Here is a 17,431-nt window from a genome sequence, read left to right as displayed (position 1 = left end):
TTTTTGGGGGGGGGGGGGGGCATGTTACTAATAAAGCCGCATACAAACACTGTCTCTTTTTTGTTTTCTTGAGTAAGGCAACTCCAAAATGCAGGTGTTTCAGCCTAGCTCAGTGTTCTGTCACTCATGGGGACACTATGTCACTGCCAAGTCTAATGGTAATGCAACCTTTATTTAACTAGGAAAGTCAGTGAAGAACAAATTCTTATTTACAATGACGGCCTACCGGGGAACAGTGGGTTAACTGCCTTGTTCAAGGGCAGAACGACATATTTTTTACCTTGTCAGCTCGGGGATTCGATCCAGCAACCTTAGTTTCTGTCCCAACGCTCTAAACACTAGGCTGCATGCCGCCCCACAAGAACTAGAAAATTAGAGCTAGAAAATTCTAGTCCCTTGGGTGCTGCCATAGAGTTACATTAGAAGTGGCCATCCAAGAAAACTCAAGGTCATTGGCCACAGATAAAATGACATCAAATGAAGTTATATGTACAGCAGCTTTGATTGGACTGATCATGTTTTATTTATTTGTATTTCGCCTTTATTTAACCAGGTCGGCCAGTTGAGAATAAGTTCTCATTTACAACTGCAACCTGGCCAAGATAAAGCAAAGCAGCGCGACAAATACAACTACACAGAGTTACACATAAACAAACGTACAGTCAATAACACAATAGAACAATCTATGTACAGTGTGTGCAAATGTAGAAGAGTAGGGAGGTAGGCAATAAATAGGCCATGGAAGCGAAATAATTACAATTTAGCATTAACACTGGAGTGATAGATTTGCAGATGATGATGTGCAAGTAGAGATACTGGGGTGCAAAAGAGCAAGAGGATAAGTAACAATATGGGGATGAGGTAGTTGGGTGTGCTATTTACAGATAGGCTGTGTACAGGTACAGTGATCGGTAAGCTGCTCTGACAGCTGATGCTTAAAGTTAGAGAGGGAGATATAAGTCTCCAGCTTCAGTGATTTTTACAATTAGTTCCAGTCATTGGTAGCAGAGAACTGGAAGGAAAGGCGGCCAAAGTAAGTGCTGGCTTTGGGGGTGACCAATGAAATATACCTGCTGGAGCGCGTGCTACGGGTGGGTGTTGCTATGGTGACCAGTGAGCTGAGATAAGGCGGGGCTTTGCCTAGGATAGACTTACAGATGCCCTGGAGCCAGTGGGTTTGGCGACGAATATGTAGTGAGGGCCTGCCAACGAGAGCATACAGGTCGCAGTGGTGGGTAGCATATGGGGTTTTGGTGACAAAACAGATGGCACTGCAATAGACAACATCCAGTTTGCTGAGTAGTGTTGGAGGCTATTTTGTAAATGACATCGCCGAAGTCAAGGATCGGAAGGATAGTCAGTTTTACAATGAGGCACTGATCGCTGAGATCCTGGTTGAAGACAGCAGAGGTGTATTTAGAGGGCAAGTTGGTCAGGATGATATCTAAGAGGGTGCCCATGGTTACGGATTTAGGGTTGTACCTGGTAGGTTCCTTGATAATTTGTGTGAGATTGAGGGCATCGAGCATAGATTGTAGGACGGCCGGGGTGTTAAGCATATCCCAGTTTAGGTCACCTAGCAGCACAAGCTCTGAAGATAGATGGGGTGCAATCAATTCACATATGGTGTCCAGGTCACAGCTGGGGGCTGAAGGGGGTCTATAACAAGCGGCAACAGTGAGAGACTTGTTTCTGGAAAGGTGGATTTTTAAAAGTAGAATCCCAAATTGTTTGGGAACAGACCTGGATAGTATAACAGAACTCTGCAGGCACTCGGCCCACCTTGGCAGTTCTATCTTGTCGGAAAATGTTGTAGTTGGGGATGGAAATTTCAGGATTTTTGGTGGCCTTCCTAAACCAGGATTCAGACATGGCTAGGACATCTGGGTTGGCGGAGTGTGCTAAAGCAGTGAATAAAACAAACTTAGAGAAGGCTTCTGATGTTAACATGCATGAAACCAAGGCTTTTATAGTTACAGAAGTCAACAAATGAGAGCACATGGGGAATGGGAGTGGAGCTAGGTGCTGCAGGGCCTGGGTTAACCTCTATATCACCAGAGGAACAGAGGAGGAGTAGGATAAGGGTACGGATAAAGGCTATAAGAACTGGTTGTCTAGTGCGTTCAGAACAGAGAGTAAAAGGAGCAGATTTCTGGGCGCGGAAGAATAGATTCAAGGAATAATGTACAGATAAGGGTATGGTAGGATATCAATACAGTGGAGGTAAACCTAGGCATTGAGTGGCGATGAGAGAGGTTTTGTCTCTCGAGGCACCATTTAAACCAGGTGAGGTCACCACATGAGTGGGGAGTGGAACAAAAGGGCTAGCTAAGGCATATTGAGCAGGGCTGGAGGCTCTACATCGAAATAACACAATAATCACTAGCCAAAACAGCAATGGACAAGACATATTGACATTAGGGAGAGGCATGCGTAGCTGAGTGATCATTAGCGTCCAGTGAGAAGCTTGGCGAGCTGGAGACACGGCGATTCAGACAGCTAACGGGCCGGAGCTAGCAGGCTAGCAGAAGGGCCTTCGGGGGACGTCGCGACGGAAGAGCCTGTTGAGACCCCCGTCGGCACACCAGTTGTGATGGATCGTTGGCACTCCGTGTCGGCAGTAAAAGGGTCCAGGCCAATTGGCAAAATAGGTATTGTAACCCAAGAAATTGGCTGATGGACCTCTTCAGCTAGCCAGGAGATGGGCCTAGCTCGAGGCTAGCTCCAAGCTAACTGGTGCTTGCTTCTGGACAGAGACGTTAGCCAGGAGTAGACACTCGGATAGCAGCTAACTAGCTGCGATGATCCGGTGTAAAGGTTCAGAGCTTGTGGTAGGAATCCAGAGATGTGGTAGAGAAAAAGTAGCCCAATATGCTCTGAGTTGATATCGCGCTGTGCAGACTGGCAGGAATTGACTGGGCTGTCAACATCATACTTTCAAAATCTTAGTTAGCAGTCATCATCATGAATCAAGTCGACAATCTACTGGCAAATAATTTTTAATTATTGTCATATTAAGAGAAATAATGAAGAGAAATTATAGATTAAACATTGGTGCTCATCGGCCATAAACATCACACAACAAGTTAGAAATCCCAAATTCAACAATGAGTGGTTTGGAAGGAATCAGTGACAGTGGCTAACTGCAAGCTTTGCAAACCAATCACTAGCCTGCTATTCAGTAGAATGGCTGTGTGGTCCCAAATCTGGGATTAAGGGGCTTTTTTCCAAGTTTCAAATGATAAACATTCACATTGGCCATGCTGTCAATGAAACATAATTTGTGCCGCGGTCTAAACAACTTAACTTGGAACTGCGAAAACAACTGGGAAGTCGGGAATAAATGCATTGGAAAATACATTTTGAACGGTCATCCAACTCGGAACTGTAAATCTGGTCTCTTTCTACAGCTATGACCTGAAGATCAATGACGTCATCACGATTTGACCTTGTTTCCCCCCCAGAGTTCCCAGTTGTTTTGAAAGCACCATAAATCCAGAGAATGACAGACTTTGATGACAAAATATGCCCATGAAGGACGTGCCACCTTCCTGTTCAAGTGAGCACAGCACAACAAGGTGAGTCCAAAAATGTATTGTATGCTCCTGCATAAATTATGCAATATGCCAGGTAGATATGCATACTGTAGCTAAGAAAGTAATACTAAGTGTATGTTGTGCAGTAAGACGTTAGTAGCCCATGTGCCTCACACTAATAATTTGGTCCATATACCCCTCTTAATTTTGCCTACTGTTCTGACTTGGTGGTGTACGTGTAGCATTTAACCTGTTTTAGAGAACTGTAATCATTGAATATTGTAAGAGCTTTCATTGTCTGCTTATATGCCCCCTTTATTTATCCTACGGTTCTTCTGACTTGGTGTACAAGGAGAACACTATAAGAATGGCCCATGTTCTGAATTGTGGCGCTGTACATTTCAATAGTGCAAAACAAATAGTTATATTGACTAGGTCCGTCCTACTGTAGCTCGCTCAATGTCTTCATCGAAATTTCAGATTGCCTCATCTGCTTGTCGTCACCTTATATCATAGTTTGTACATCTCAATTGTCAGTAGACACCACATTTGTTTTAGCAAGTCAGCCATATCAGCAGTTTTTTTAAAAGGCAGTAAATGAGGCTGAATAAACTGTTTTTCACTGCCAGACAAGGCTCTGCTGATAGCCAGGTGTAGCAGTGGTAAGGTGATGAGACTGCTGTTGGTTGGGACAGCTTTATGTAGGCCTTAACAGTTTGTGCGCATTGTTTGTCACCGTTATAGTGCAATTAATGTATTGTTTAGTGTTGTGTAGTGGCTTTGCTAGGATGCATCCCTCTTTTATTTATTTTCCCCCATCAAGATTTACTTGCTAAAATCGCTACTGGTCTTGTGTGCGTGCGGCTGCTCGCTCATAGAAACCCATTTCATGAAGCTCCCGATGAACAGTTCTTGTGCCGACCTTGCTTCCAGAGGCAGTTTGGAACTCGGTAGTGAGTGTTGCAACCGAGGACAGACAGTTTGTATGCACTATAGCACTCGGTGGTCCCATTTTGTGAGCTTGTATGGCTTACCACTTCACATCTGAGCCGTTGTTGCTCTTAGACATTTCCACTTCACAATAACAGCACTTACAGTTGACCGGGGCAGCTCTAGCAGGGCAGACATTTGACAACCTGACTTGTTGGAAAGGTGGCATCCTATGACACTGCCACGTTGAAAGTCACTAAGCTCTTCAGTAAGGCCATTCTACTGCCAATGTTTGTTTATGGAGATTCCATGGCTGTGTAGTCAATTTTGTACACCAGTCAGCAACGAGTGTGGCTGAAGCAGTCACATCCACACATTTTAAGAGGTGTCCACATACTTCTGTATATATAGCATATTTAACTCTTTATAGAGTGAAATATTTAACTCTTTCTGGGTGTAGAGATAGAGACCCAGCTGCACCTGATTTCAGTCAGAGCTGGGTACAGGCAGAGTACAGGGTGAAAGACCTCTTTCATTCCACCCTCATAATCAGCACAAACACACTCTTTGACGCTCCGCTCTGCTTATAGACCAACTCATTTTCATTCCTATCCATCTCTACAGAATCTTCAGACGGGGCCTTCTGTGTGTGGGTGGGTGTTGTCCCAAATACACAAGTCCGGCAGAACAAGACATGACTCACACTCACTCCCACAAACACACTAAAAGAAATGCAAATGTGTACATGGAGAGTACAAATCATTTTTATTAAATCAAACTTAATTTCTCCTCTTTCTGGGTGACAACGTATCGCAAATATTTCTATACATAAAATAATACCTCAACAACCAAAAAGCACATGCATCAGATAGAATATAGATTTATTTGTATTTATGTGACGAGAATAGAAAGAGGGAGATTAAATAATGATTGAAGATTGCACTGCGGTATTAAGTGGAGTGAGGCAGAGAAGAGCTGTCATAGACACCTGGATAAAGGCATGGCTGTGTCCCAATTGTCTTAACACATTTCCTTACTAACCACTGCTATGTAAGGATTTGATAGGTGAAAGCAATATTGTGAAACCGCTCAGCTGTTTTTGAAGGAAAGAAAACAAGGGAGCAATTTACGAGTATTGAGACCCAGCCACCATGTTTGGCACTGGCTTTGGGTGAAGCATTGGCTCGCTGATGTTTGGCTTCCATGGACGAGGAGTAGGCTCCCATTGCATAACCTCTAACATTCCCCATCAGGATTTGTCCTTCCAGAAGGGAGAAAAGCAGAACTCCATGTTTTTGGAAAGATGTGAATAGTAAAAAAAAAAAAAAAAAAAAAATAGGCAGGGGGGAATTAGCGAAGCATGCAGTTCTATTTTCTACAGAACGTCAACAAGGCACAGTGGCAGGAAAGGGTCGAGCTTCCTGTTAGAGATCGAGGAAGTGAGTGAAGGAAGAGGCGGGGCACTGCCAGCAGTGTTCAGACACACTCACAATCAAGGGGCGTGGTGACCCACTCTCTCTCATATCTGCTGGAACTTAACTGACACTGCATAATGCAACATGTCTACTCTGAACTGTGAGTGTTTCAATCACTTAAAAAAAAATCATAAACACAATTTCTGTTGAAATGCTGTGATGCTGGAGTAAGGTCCAAAAGATAACCAGGGGATAATAAAGAACCATGGAGCAAAAAACAACATCCACAAAAGCATGCTTGGTCATGGGAGAGATCCATAACACATCCATCCAAACATTACCAGAGAACCAAGGTAGGGAACTGTAGGTTTACTATAATGTGGAACTGAGGAAGTCAGTCAAACAAGGAAATGCAAACAGTATCCTCTTTGCCAGGGGAAGAGAGCTGCTCTTTGACCTCTGCATTTTGAGTGAATCACTGAGGCAGTGAGGGCAATGCTTAACTATGCAATATGTTCAACGAGGGCCTGAATGTTTGTCATGTTACCCTGACCTGAGACACAGGAAGAAGTCAGTGTTGTTTCCTGTGGGACTGGGCTGTTTGGTGATGTATGTGGCACCCACTGTGCATCAGGCATGGCTGCAATCCACCCATTTGGGTTTCGACTGTCTACACCTCTTCCTAAACAGTTCCTAGACTGTTTAAAACAGATTACATTAGCATCATTAGCTAACGACTGCAGGAAATGAAATTGCACTGAGCGCAAAGGGAAAAAGCAACAGAGTGAGAAATAGAAAAAGCGAGATCTCTTGGGTGTTAAGCTGTTTCTTGCATTTTCAGTCTTAGGAGGCAGGTTTACATGGTGGTGAATTGACTGTGTGCTTGCTTCAGCTTCTCAGCAATCTGCCCAAACCAGGAATAAAGAGAAAAATCCCATTGAAAGCCATGTGCTGAATGCCTAAATAAAAACATTCATCAGATTTGAGCATTGTTGATGGACTACTATTTGTATGTACAGATGCATCTATTCATAGCAGTCCCTCTCATAGCAGACCTTGTGACCAGGGTCAGAGACAATTGCATGTGAGCATGTGGAAATGACCCATTCATTAATATAATTTCAATGCTAGCAATACTCATTTGCTTTAGATCCACTGTCATTCAGGCAAAGAACTCATAGGTTTTCTATTTGAGAAGAAGAAGCTGACATTTTAAAATTGTGTTCTTACCGTCTCATAGAACTTCACTTGCTCCTCCAGGTACAGCTGCATCACCCTGTTGTAGTCGTAGATACGGTTGCTATGGAAGTGGTTCATCTCAGCTGTGGGCGGGGAGAAAACAGGAAATCCACTGTCACGTGATTTAATATAGATGATGGAAGCATCTCTTTATACGCCATAGGCTTACAGTACTTTGTGCTAGCACATTTAACCATCGCTAACACATTTAGCATTAGACCAGTAGCCTTACCTTGTAGTGCATATGACTTGGTGCTAACACGTTTAGCATTAGACCAGTAGCCTTACCTTGTAGTGCATATGACATGGTGCTAACACGTTTAGCATTAGACCAGTAGCCTTAACTTGTAGTGCATATGACATGGTGCTAACACGTTTAGCATTAGACCAGTAGCCTTACCTTGTAGTGCATATGACTTGGTGCTAACACGTTTAGCATTAGACCAGTAGCCTTACCTTGTAGTGAATATGACATGGTGCTAACACGTTTAGCATTAGACCAGTAGCCTTACCTTGTAGTGCATATGACATGGTGCTAACACGTTTAGCCATGGTCACTTTGTCTTGAGGGGTGATCTTGCTAGCTGCCACCAGCCGGTCTCCCTCCTTCACCTTCTCTATGGCCGCCTAACAGTGAAAAGAAGCAGTCTTTAGCTTTACAAAAAATCCTAGGGATTCAACTTTACAGCTATACTGGATTAAACAGGGATCTACATTAATAGCAAAGACACTGTAGGTCCTAACCAAAATAAAATGGTTTTGTTCTTTTAGCAATGTTATTTTCATATGGTTGTTATTCTCTCGCTCTTTCTCCTCTGCCCTAGGCTCAGTATCATGTGAATACCAATCCCTCTCCCTCTCCCTCCCTCTAGGAGCCTACCTTGTGTACTCCAATGGTGTCAGGGAAACATCCCAGAAGGCCTTTGTACTCATTGTTGTTCTCCATGAGGAAGTGCAGGTCTTTCCTGGGCTACAGGGAGAGAACATGGACAATTAGATATCAAATCACACACACAGCCGCACAACCCAATATCCCCTTTCAAATGAACAAGATGAGTACAATAATACAACTGTGACATCATCAGAAAGAAATGTAGTAGCAATGTCTCAAATAGCAAAAAACAGGAAACCACTTAAAAACGATAGAAATATGACCAAAAACAGAGATAATAAAGGACCATGTAGGGAAAACAACATCCACAAAGGCGTGCTTGGTCATGGGAGAGATCCATAACACTCCATCCAAACATTACCAGAGAACCAAGGTAGGGAACTGTAGGTTTACTATAATGTGGAACTGACACACACACACACACACACACACACACACACACACATATATATATAGACAGCACTGTGTCTGAGTGCTAGTAACTACCCAGGAATGGAACTACACAGCTAATGCTAATGATTGGTGGAGGTCAAAAGGTCAAAAAGAAGTCAAACAGAGTCTGGACCAAGGACAGAAACCTCTGGACTGGAGCAACACATGCTTACCAGATGAGTCCTCCATGTCGACGCTGCTGCGACAACATCAAAAACAGGGTGGGGCTTTGATTTCATTACAAACCACACTACACTCTCATGGATATAAATCAGAGAACTGATATTCAAACATTATGTTCAACTGAACTCTCAGAGGAACGTAGAGAACATATTTTGCTCTGGTGGCCTTAAATTTAGTGCTGGTGGCCTTAAATTAATGTCATGGAGTAATCATACAAGTCTTGAACTCTTCCCTTCAGATAGCACACACCTCACACACAGGATGCTTAGTGAAAGGGTCAGAAGAAGGTCAGAACTAGGATATAAAACAGACACTGTGAGGTCACAGGAAACGCACGCAGACATCCAGGAAGTGACATCAGACAGGAGCAGCTTGGGGCGATGAAGAAAAAAAGAGAGACCAAAGGAACGGGAATAGAGCACAAGGCCTTTGGGGCTAAAGGAAGTACACAGAGCAACAGGAAGTTGCCTCCACTCGCCCAAAGCTGCTCCTGAAAGTAGACTGGCATACATTCCCTCAAAGGCTTATTTTGGATTCCAAGGCCTCAACAACTGAGACAAAAAAAAAAACAAGGCTACATCTGACGTATAGCACACATTGCCTTTCAAATACTAATACACATATTTACAGCCCTTGAGCAACTACACTCTCAACGGAGACTCTTCGGCAGCCTCTGAGTGGAATAATGTGTCTGTGTTAGAACTACTCCCAGTAGCATTAAATGGATAGTGTGCTTGTGTGAGCAATCCCTCCTAGTTCCTTTGTGAATAGTGTGTAAACTGGATGTTTTTGTGTTCTTATGATTATAAGTAACCAAATTGACCTGCCAATTTAGATGTGTATGTTTTTATCGTGCCACATTATGCCAAACACTGTCATGAAAGAGGACCACAATGGAAATAAGTCACAGACATGTGCTTTTTTGTGTTCATCCTCAATGATTCTTTAATCAATGTAATAATTTTGTATGCATATTGTTGGATTCGAGCTCGAAATATACTTTTACTATACTAAAACATATTGATACTTGTACATGTATAAGGAATGTATATGTTGGGGTCAATAAAGGGTGGATAGGAATCTGGTGTAAGTCCTAAGGAGGGAGGTAAAGGGCAACAGGGTAGTTAATCTCTTTTAGGGCAGGCCAGCTGCGAAACGTGAGAGGAGCGTGGAATTCGGCTCGAGGTTAAGTCAACAGATGAAGTGAGAAGAAACCTCTGGGAGGGGGGCCAGAGGGGCCCACCACAACAGTCCTATCTCACACACACACACACTTCCACACCCACCAAGGTTCTAGCATCAGGAAGGACCATGACTACACCAGTGAGAGAAACCAATTAAGCTCCTGCCTGGCGACAGATGTATTGGCTGTCTAGACGTGTAAGGAGTTGACCCTGCCTAGGAGGAGGTTATAAATATATGTGCTTGTGTCATCATGCTTTGTCTTTGCAGGTGTATGAGATTTTTCCTAGTCATCCGTTTGAGTTTTTACTCTATTTGTTCAGAACCTAACAGTATCTTGTTTTTAAATGATCAAATAAAATAACATGGAAATTCAATTCTGACACTGAAAATAACCACACATTCGGATCATTTCTTTTAACCCAGAGGAGATAAAGGGTTAAGAGAGAGATCTGCAGGTTATGACACGTCTGTACTGGTACTGTACCTGCTCAGCCACCATCTGAGCTATCTCCTCATAGGTCTTTCCCGCTGAAGTCATGGCATCGGTGAGGGTGGCCTCTCCTGCAGATACAAGAACCTGTTTTTTTTACATTACACGCGGCAGGGTAGCCTAGTGGTTGGAGCGTTGGACTAGTAACCGAAAGGTTGCAAGTTCAAATCCCGAGCTGACAAGGTACAAAATCTGTCGTTCTGCCCCTGAACAGGCAGTTAACCCACTGTTCCAAGGCAGTCATTGAAAATAAGAATTTGTTCTTAACTGACTTGCCTGGTTAAATAAAGGTAAAATAAAATATTTAAAAAACACTTACATTGAACAAACTAAAACATACAGAGATCCATATATATCCCATTTAGTGGGGTAAATGTCTGTCCAAGCAGGCCTACCTTGGTATCCACTGCTGGTGAAGACAGACGAGAGGTTCTGGAAGGCCTTGCCAATCCTCTGGTACTCTTTGGGCAAAGCTGAGGACACACACAGATTCGGTCATGTGTTATAACTACAGTGCCTTGCGAAAGTATTCGGCCCCCTTGAACTTTGCGACCTTTTGCCACATTTCAGGCTTCAAACATAAAGATATAAAACTGTATTTTTTTGTGAAGAATCAACAACAAGTGGGACACAATCATGAAGTGGAACGACATTTATTGGATATTTCAAACTTTTTTAACAAATCAAAAACTGAAAAATTGGGCGTGCAAAATTATTCAGCCCCTTTACTTTCAGTGCAGCAAACTCTCTCCAGAAGTTCAGTGAGGATCTCTGAATGATCCAATGTTGACCTAAATGACTAATGATGATAAATACAATCCACCTGTGTGTAATCAAGTCTCCGTATAAATGCACCTGCACTGTGATAGTCTCAGAGGTCCGTTAAAAGCGCAGAGAGCATCATGAAGAACAAGGAACACACCAGGCCGGTCCGAGATACTGTTGTGAAGAAGTTTAAAGCCGGATTTGGATACAAAAAGATTTCCCAAGCTTTAAACATCCCAAGGAGCACTGTGCAAGCGATAATATTGAAATGGAAGGAGTATCAGATTACTGCAAATCTACCAAGACCTGGCCGTCCCTCTAAACTTTCAGCTCATACAAGGAGAAGACTGATCAGAGATGCAGCAAAGAGGCCCATGATCACTCTGGATGAACTGCAGAGATCTACAGCTGAGGTGTGAGACTCTGTCCATAGGACAACAATCAGTCGTATATTGCACAAATCTGGCCTTTATGGAAGAGTGGCAAGAAGAAAGCCATTTCTTAAAGATATCCATAAAAAGTGTTGTTTAAAGTTTGCCACAAGCCACCTGGGAGACACACCAAACATGTTGAAGAAGGTGCTCTGGTCAGATGAAACCAAAATTGAACTTTTTGGCAACAATGCAAAACGTTATGTTTGGCGTAAAAGCAACACAGCTCATCACAATGAACACACCATCCCCACTGTCAAACATGGTGGTGGCAGCATCATGGTTTGGGCCTACTTATCTTCAGCAGGGACAGGGAAGATGGTTAAAATTGATGGGAATATGGATGGAGCCAAATACAGGACCATTCTGGAAGAAAACCTGATGGAGTCTGCAAAAGACCTGAGACTGGGACGGAGATTTGTCTTCCAACAAGACAATGATCCAAAACATAAAGCAAAATCTACAATGGAATGGTTCAAAAATAAACATATCCAGGTGTTAGAATGGCCAAGTCAAAGTCCAGACCTGAATCCAATCGAGAATCTGTGGAAAGAACTGAAAACTGCTGTTCACAAATGCTCTCCATCCAACCTCACTGAGCTCGAGCTGTTTTGCAAGGAGGACTGGGAAAAAATGTCAGTCTCTCGATGTGCAAAACTGATAGAGACATACCCCAAGCGACTTACAGCTGTAATCGCAGCAAAAGGTGGCGCTACAAAGTATTAACTTAAGGGGACTGAATAATTTTGCACACCCAATTTTTCAGTTTTTGATTTGTTAAAAAAGTTTGAAATATCCAATAAATGTCGTTCCACTTCATGATTGTGTCCCACTTGTTGTTGATTCTTCACAAAAAAATACAGTTTTATATCTTTATGTTTGAAGCCTGAAATGTGGAAAAAGGTTGCAAAGTTCAAGGGGGCCGGATACTTTCGCAAGGCACTGTATATAGCCTGCATAGCTGCTGAGTAGTGTTTATGTAGAGTATACATACGTCCTGTGCATCTCTTCCAGTGCTCCTGGCCCACTGTGAGTAGATCCTTTACACCATCATCCATAGCTTTAGTGAAACGACTGAACTGATCACACTTCTGCTCCCTGTTACGCAATGGAAACAAATGAAGAAAAACAGCCCATAACATTTCATATTGTGTATGTGTGCTGCAGAGTGGTGTGATGTCACTCACACTTCGATGGGGTCCAGGTCGGGGGCTTCAGGCTCTATGGAGGAGAAGATCATCACTCCCACATCCTCGTCTTTCTCTGCTTTTCTCTTCCCTGTTTTCCAGTCCTGCAAAACACAGTGCTCAATAGCCAATCCTCAGTGTCACTACCAGTCCTGTACAGTCAGAGCTCCATGTCCAGTCTGATACTGCACCCCTCTGCTGTTCCTGGGGGAGGAAGATGAGGAAGACTCCTACTGTACCTTCTCGTCCTTGTAGGTCAGGAAGAGTTGGAAGACGTCACTGCTGGAGACCACAGGGTGCCGACACATCCTGGTCATCCAGCCCTGCAACCTCTCCATCCTCATCTTGATAAACTCCTCCTCAAAACGCCCTGGCAGAGAGGGAGAAAGGGAGAGAGAGCAGATATAAGTGGTGTGCATTGAAAGGAGAACCCCAGGCTCCACATATACCTTCCTGCATTAAGTGAACTCCTCTCCTATAGGATAGACAGAGGGTTTCTCAGTGGAGGAGAGGAGAGGTTAGCAGGTCAGTCTCTCACCTGTGACCTGCTTGTCCGGTAGAGAGGGGATGGGGATGGCTGAACCAAACTTGTCCAGTAGCCTCTCATACAGCCAATCAAAGTGCTTGTATCGGTGATTGACAGGTCTGTTTGTGGTCTGCAAACCAATCACACAAAGTTAACATGCACTATAATGCCAATGGGTTGGCATAATATTGGCTTTCGGCAACTGCAGCTTTTATCTGAGACAGCTCGTTATATCAGGCATTTGGACAATGTATCTGTCCCTAGAAATGATCGAGCCAGAAACACTAATGACCATTCACATTGATACTAGTAGTGGTCCCACAGACACTTACGTTGGGTATGACATGGTACTCGATGTAGCTCTTCAGGCCGTACATCTTGGTGCCCTTCTTAGGGTCGGCTACGACACAGTCCAGCTGAGCCTCTGGATAAGACCACACTGGACCAACCTCCCCCATCTGAGACGGAGCAGAGACAACCCTATTAAATCCTACAAGATAAATCCTACAGCAATTTGAAAAAAACTCCAGTACAAAAAATTGCTAAACAACACAGCCAACCACACTCCATTCAATGTCCAGTACTGATGAAGGTCCTCCACCAACTCACATAGATGGTTATCTTCTCCTTTCCCTTGGGTGGTTGCTTGCAGAGGAGGAACAGCTCAGGACCAGACTTGGAGAACCCGGGGAACCTGCTCAAAGAGGAACACACAGGGGTAAAGGTCAGGGGTTAAGTGTCAGTGGTTAGGTGGAAAGGGACACTTGACAGTCTGGAAATCCAACGGCAATGGTTTAACAGAGTTGGACTAACTATCCTCCGCCAAACGTCTCAGATTCTAAACCACAAACTAAGATGGCCAAACTCTGTATATTGACTCAATGTTTATGTTTACCGTGGGTAAAATCTGGGTAAAAGTGGCTAGTGTTTGTGGATTCAGTGTGATGGTTTGGAGTAGTAGTCAGCTGTCTTACTTGTTGAGGGAGATCTTCATGGAGGAGCCAGTAGCCCCTCCTCTCTGGATGGCCCCTCCATCTCCAGACTCGGAGTTTGACTTCACATCATCCCACTCATCATCCCACTCATCGTCCTCCGCTCCTACCCACACACACACACACACCCACACACCCTTAGTAACCAAATACATGGAAGAGAGATCATACAGCATAAAAAGCCTAAAACCGAGATCAGAGAACATGCACTAGACCAGTGGGTTTCAAACCTCTCCTCGAGGACCCCCAGACGTTCTTATTCCAGAGCTAGCACACCTGATTCCAATCACTAATCATTAAGCCCTTGATTAGAGAATTAGGTGAGCTACTTCAGGGAAAGTCTTGGGTGCCCGATGAGAGGTTTGAAGACCACTGCACTGCACTACACCGTGCTATGTTTTGAGAGAAAAATTGTAAATATACTGTACAGTATGTAGCCAAACAGAAACAACAAACCTATTACATCAGTCTAGATAATCAGTTAGATATATCCGCAAAACCAACCAATTAAGTGTTAAGCTATAAATACTGTGAATAGCTTTCTTGAGATAAAATACACACAATTGAAACACATGCCTGCAATAGAGAATATAATGTACATTTACTGGTTATACACATGCCAGACATTTTCTTAAAACAAGAAACAGTCACTCGCACAAACAGGGAAACCCTCCCAGCAGGCAATGCATGGTGGGATACCTGACCAGTCAATAAGGTAGGGATATGGATAGATATCTTTGGAAGGAAAAAGAAGAGGCACTTTGTTATTTCGTTCATTCAGTCAGTCACGTCTTAACTCAGAATATAGTTTTAAAACGGGAAGTGAAAAACCAAAGCCAGCAAAAACTCTGCAAAGGCAAGTGATCTCATAACTATCGATGACAACACCGTCCCCTGTTTAAGACCACACCTAGAAAATGCATTGCAAAACACCACCCTTCATGTATGCCAAAGGCTATATTCTTAAAACCCAAAACATAGATATTATCAATGGATAAAGTTCCTAAAAAGAGGTATAACAAGGGGGAAAAATCATTTCTGGAGACATCTTTCTGCAAGTCTTTTGCCAGAAACTTGCTAAAGTAGGTCTTCCCTACAGTATTACGAGTAAATTATTACCAAAGTGTTGAGGTCCATAAAGGGGCCCTCATTGCCCTTTAGTTCCTCTAGAACAGTGACTCTTACCTGGGCCCTGGTAGGCCTGAGGATGGCTCTGTGCTGTGGAGCCCCAGGGGTCAGGGGCAGCACTCTTGCCTGTAATGGTGCCTGTAATAGTGCCCTCTGGCTGGGCCGCCCAGTTGTTGGAGGAATCTCCCGTGGTGTCCTGGTTCCATACCGACCACGGGTCTTTACCGTTACTCGCCTAGAGGAGCGAGAGAGAGGAGAGAGAAAAATAGGTAGGGGTAGAGGAGTAGAGGCCTTTTTAACAACCAATACTGGTTTTAAATTGTCAGGGAAAGAAATTACAGGGTATATAACTGGACTTGATAGAAATTTGAATATACAGTAGGGCAAAAAAGTATTTAGTCAGCCACCAATTGTGCAAGTTATCCCACTTAAAAATATGAGAGGCCTGTAATTTTCATCATAGGTATACTTCAACTATGACAGACAAAAGGAGAAGAAAAAAAAATCCAGAAAATCACATTGTAGGATTTTTAATGAATTTATTTGCAAATTATGGTGTAAAATAAGTATTTGGTGAATAACAAAAGTTTCTCAATACTTTGTTATATACCCTTTGTTGGCAACGACAGAGGTCAAACGTTTTCTGTAAGTCTTTACAAGGTTTTCACACACTGTTGCTGGTATTTTGGCCATTCCTCCATGCAGATCGCCTCTAGAGCAGTGATGTTTTGGGGCTGTTGCTGGGCAACACGGACTTTCAACTCCCTCCAAAGATTTTCTATGGGGTTGAGATCTGGAGACTGGCAAGGCCACTCCAGGACCTTGAAATGCTTCTTACGAAGCCACTCCTTCGTTGCCCGGGCGGTGTGTTTGGGATCATTGTCATGCAGAAAGACCCAGTCACGTTTCATCTTCAATGCCCTTGCTGATGGAAGGAGGTTTTCACTCAAAATCTCACGATACATGGCCCCATTCATTCTTTCCTTTACACGGATCAGTCATCCTGGTCCCTTTGCAGAAAAACAGCCCCAAAGCATGATGTTTCCACCCCCATACTTCACAGTAGGTATGGTGTTCTTTGGATGCAACTCAGCATTCTTTGTCCTCCAAACACGACGAGTTAAGTTTTTACCAAAAAGTTATATTTTGGTTTCGTCTGACCATATGACATTCTCCCAATCTTCTTCTGGATCATCCAAATGCTCTCTAGCAAACTTCAGACGGGCCTGAACATGTACTGGCTTAAGCAGGGGGACACGTCTGGCACTGCAGGATTTGAGTCCCTGGCGGCGTAGTGTGTTACTGATGGTAGGCTTTGTTACTTTGGTCCCAGCTCTCTGCAGGTCATTCACTAGGTCCGCCCATGTGGTTCTGGGATTTTTGCTCACCGTTCTTCTGATCATTTTGACCCCACGGGGTGAGATCTTGCGTGGAGCCCCAGATCGAGGGAGATTATCAGTGGTCTTGTATGTCTTCCATTTCCTAATAATTGCTCTTTTTATTTTTTATTGTGTCTTTTATACTGATAACAAGTTCAAACAGGTGCCATTAATATAGGTCAATGAGTGGAGGACAGAGGAGCCTCTTAAAGAAGAAGTTACAGGTCTGTGAGAGACAGAAATCTGGGTGACCAAATACTTATTTTCCACCATCATTTGCAAATAAATTAATTAAAAATCCTACAATGTGATTTTCTGGATTTTTTCCCTCATTTTGTCTGTCATAGTTGAAGTGTACCTATGATGAAAATTACAGGCCTCTCTCATCTTTTTAAGTGGGAGAACTTGCACAATTGGTGGCTGACTAAATACCTTTTATCCCCACTGTAAGACTGCTTGAGAAAAATGGACATAAAACATGAAACAAGGAAGAAAAGATGGTGTTCTCACTCAAACCCTTACCTGGCAGACTCCCTCCCCACACATCCCACTCAAAATACAGTGTCAGGCAACACACTCACGTGTGACTGTGTGTTGAATGGTATGGAAGTTGAACCCTGGACTTGCAGGTACAGCATGTTTCCTCAAGTCACACAAAGTTATGCAAAAACGTCTCTCGCGCACAATGCCACTCTCACGCTTATCTAAATAATAGAGAAAT

At 43.4% G+C, this 17,431-nt stretch overlaps 1 protein-coding gene across 4 annotated transcripts in view; it reads right to left on the bottom strand.

Annotated features, from left to right (window-relative positions):
- Positions 1 to 5,208: 5,208 nt before the first annotated feature.
- The window catches only part of snx9b (sorting nexin 9b), a 30,351-nt gene continuing 18,128 nt past the window's right edge, over positions 5,209 to 17,431 (bottom strand). For 2 of the 4 annotated variants that reach the window (XM_064991224.1, XM_064991226.1), the window contains 14 exons: positions 15,389 to 15,566; positions 14,186 to 14,309; positions 13,821 to 13,908; positions 13,544 to 13,669; positions 13,224 to 13,341; positions 12,925 to 13,055; positions 12,686 to 12,789; positions 12,493 to 12,596; positions 10,698 to 10,775; positions 10,297 to 10,373; positions 8,001 to 8,090; positions 7,633 to 7,747; positions 7,112 to 7,203; positions 5,209 to 6,785 (listed from right to left, as the gene is read on the bottom strand). In XM_064991224.1, the coding sequence (XP_064847296.1) occupies positions 6,738 to 6,785; positions 7,112 to 7,203; positions 7,633 to 7,747; positions 8,001 to 8,090; positions 10,297 to 10,373; positions 10,698 to 10,775; positions 12,493 to 12,596; positions 12,686 to 12,789; positions 12,925 to 13,055; positions 13,224 to 13,341; positions 13,544 to 13,669; positions 13,821 to 13,908; positions 14,186 to 14,309; positions 15,389 to 15,566 (1,473 nt within the window). In that variant the 3' untranslated portion in view covers positions 5,209 to 6,737. The remainder of the gene's footprint in view (positions 6,786 to 7,111; positions 7,204 to 7,632; positions 7,748 to 8,000; positions 8,091 to 10,296; positions 10,374 to 10,697; positions 10,776 to 12,492; positions 12,597 to 12,685; positions 12,790 to 12,924; positions 13,056 to 13,223; positions 13,342 to 13,543; positions 13,670 to 13,820; positions 13,909 to 14,185; positions 14,310 to 15,388; positions 15,567 to 17,431) is intronic. The other 2 variants (XM_064991225.1, XM_064991228.1) reach the window with 1 other exon arrangement.

The sequence above is a fragment of the Oncorhynchus masou genome, chromosome 16 (assembly GCF_036934945.1).
Source record: "Oncorhynchus masou masou isolate Uvic2021 chromosome 16, UVic_Omas_1.1, whole genome shotgun sequence".
Taxonomy (NCBI): Eukaryota; Metazoa; Chordata; class Actinopteri; order Salmoniformes; family Salmonidae; genus Oncorhynchus; species Oncorhynchus masou.
Note: the sequence above shows the minus strand (reverse complement) of the source record. Positions and strands in the feature narration are given on the sequence as shown.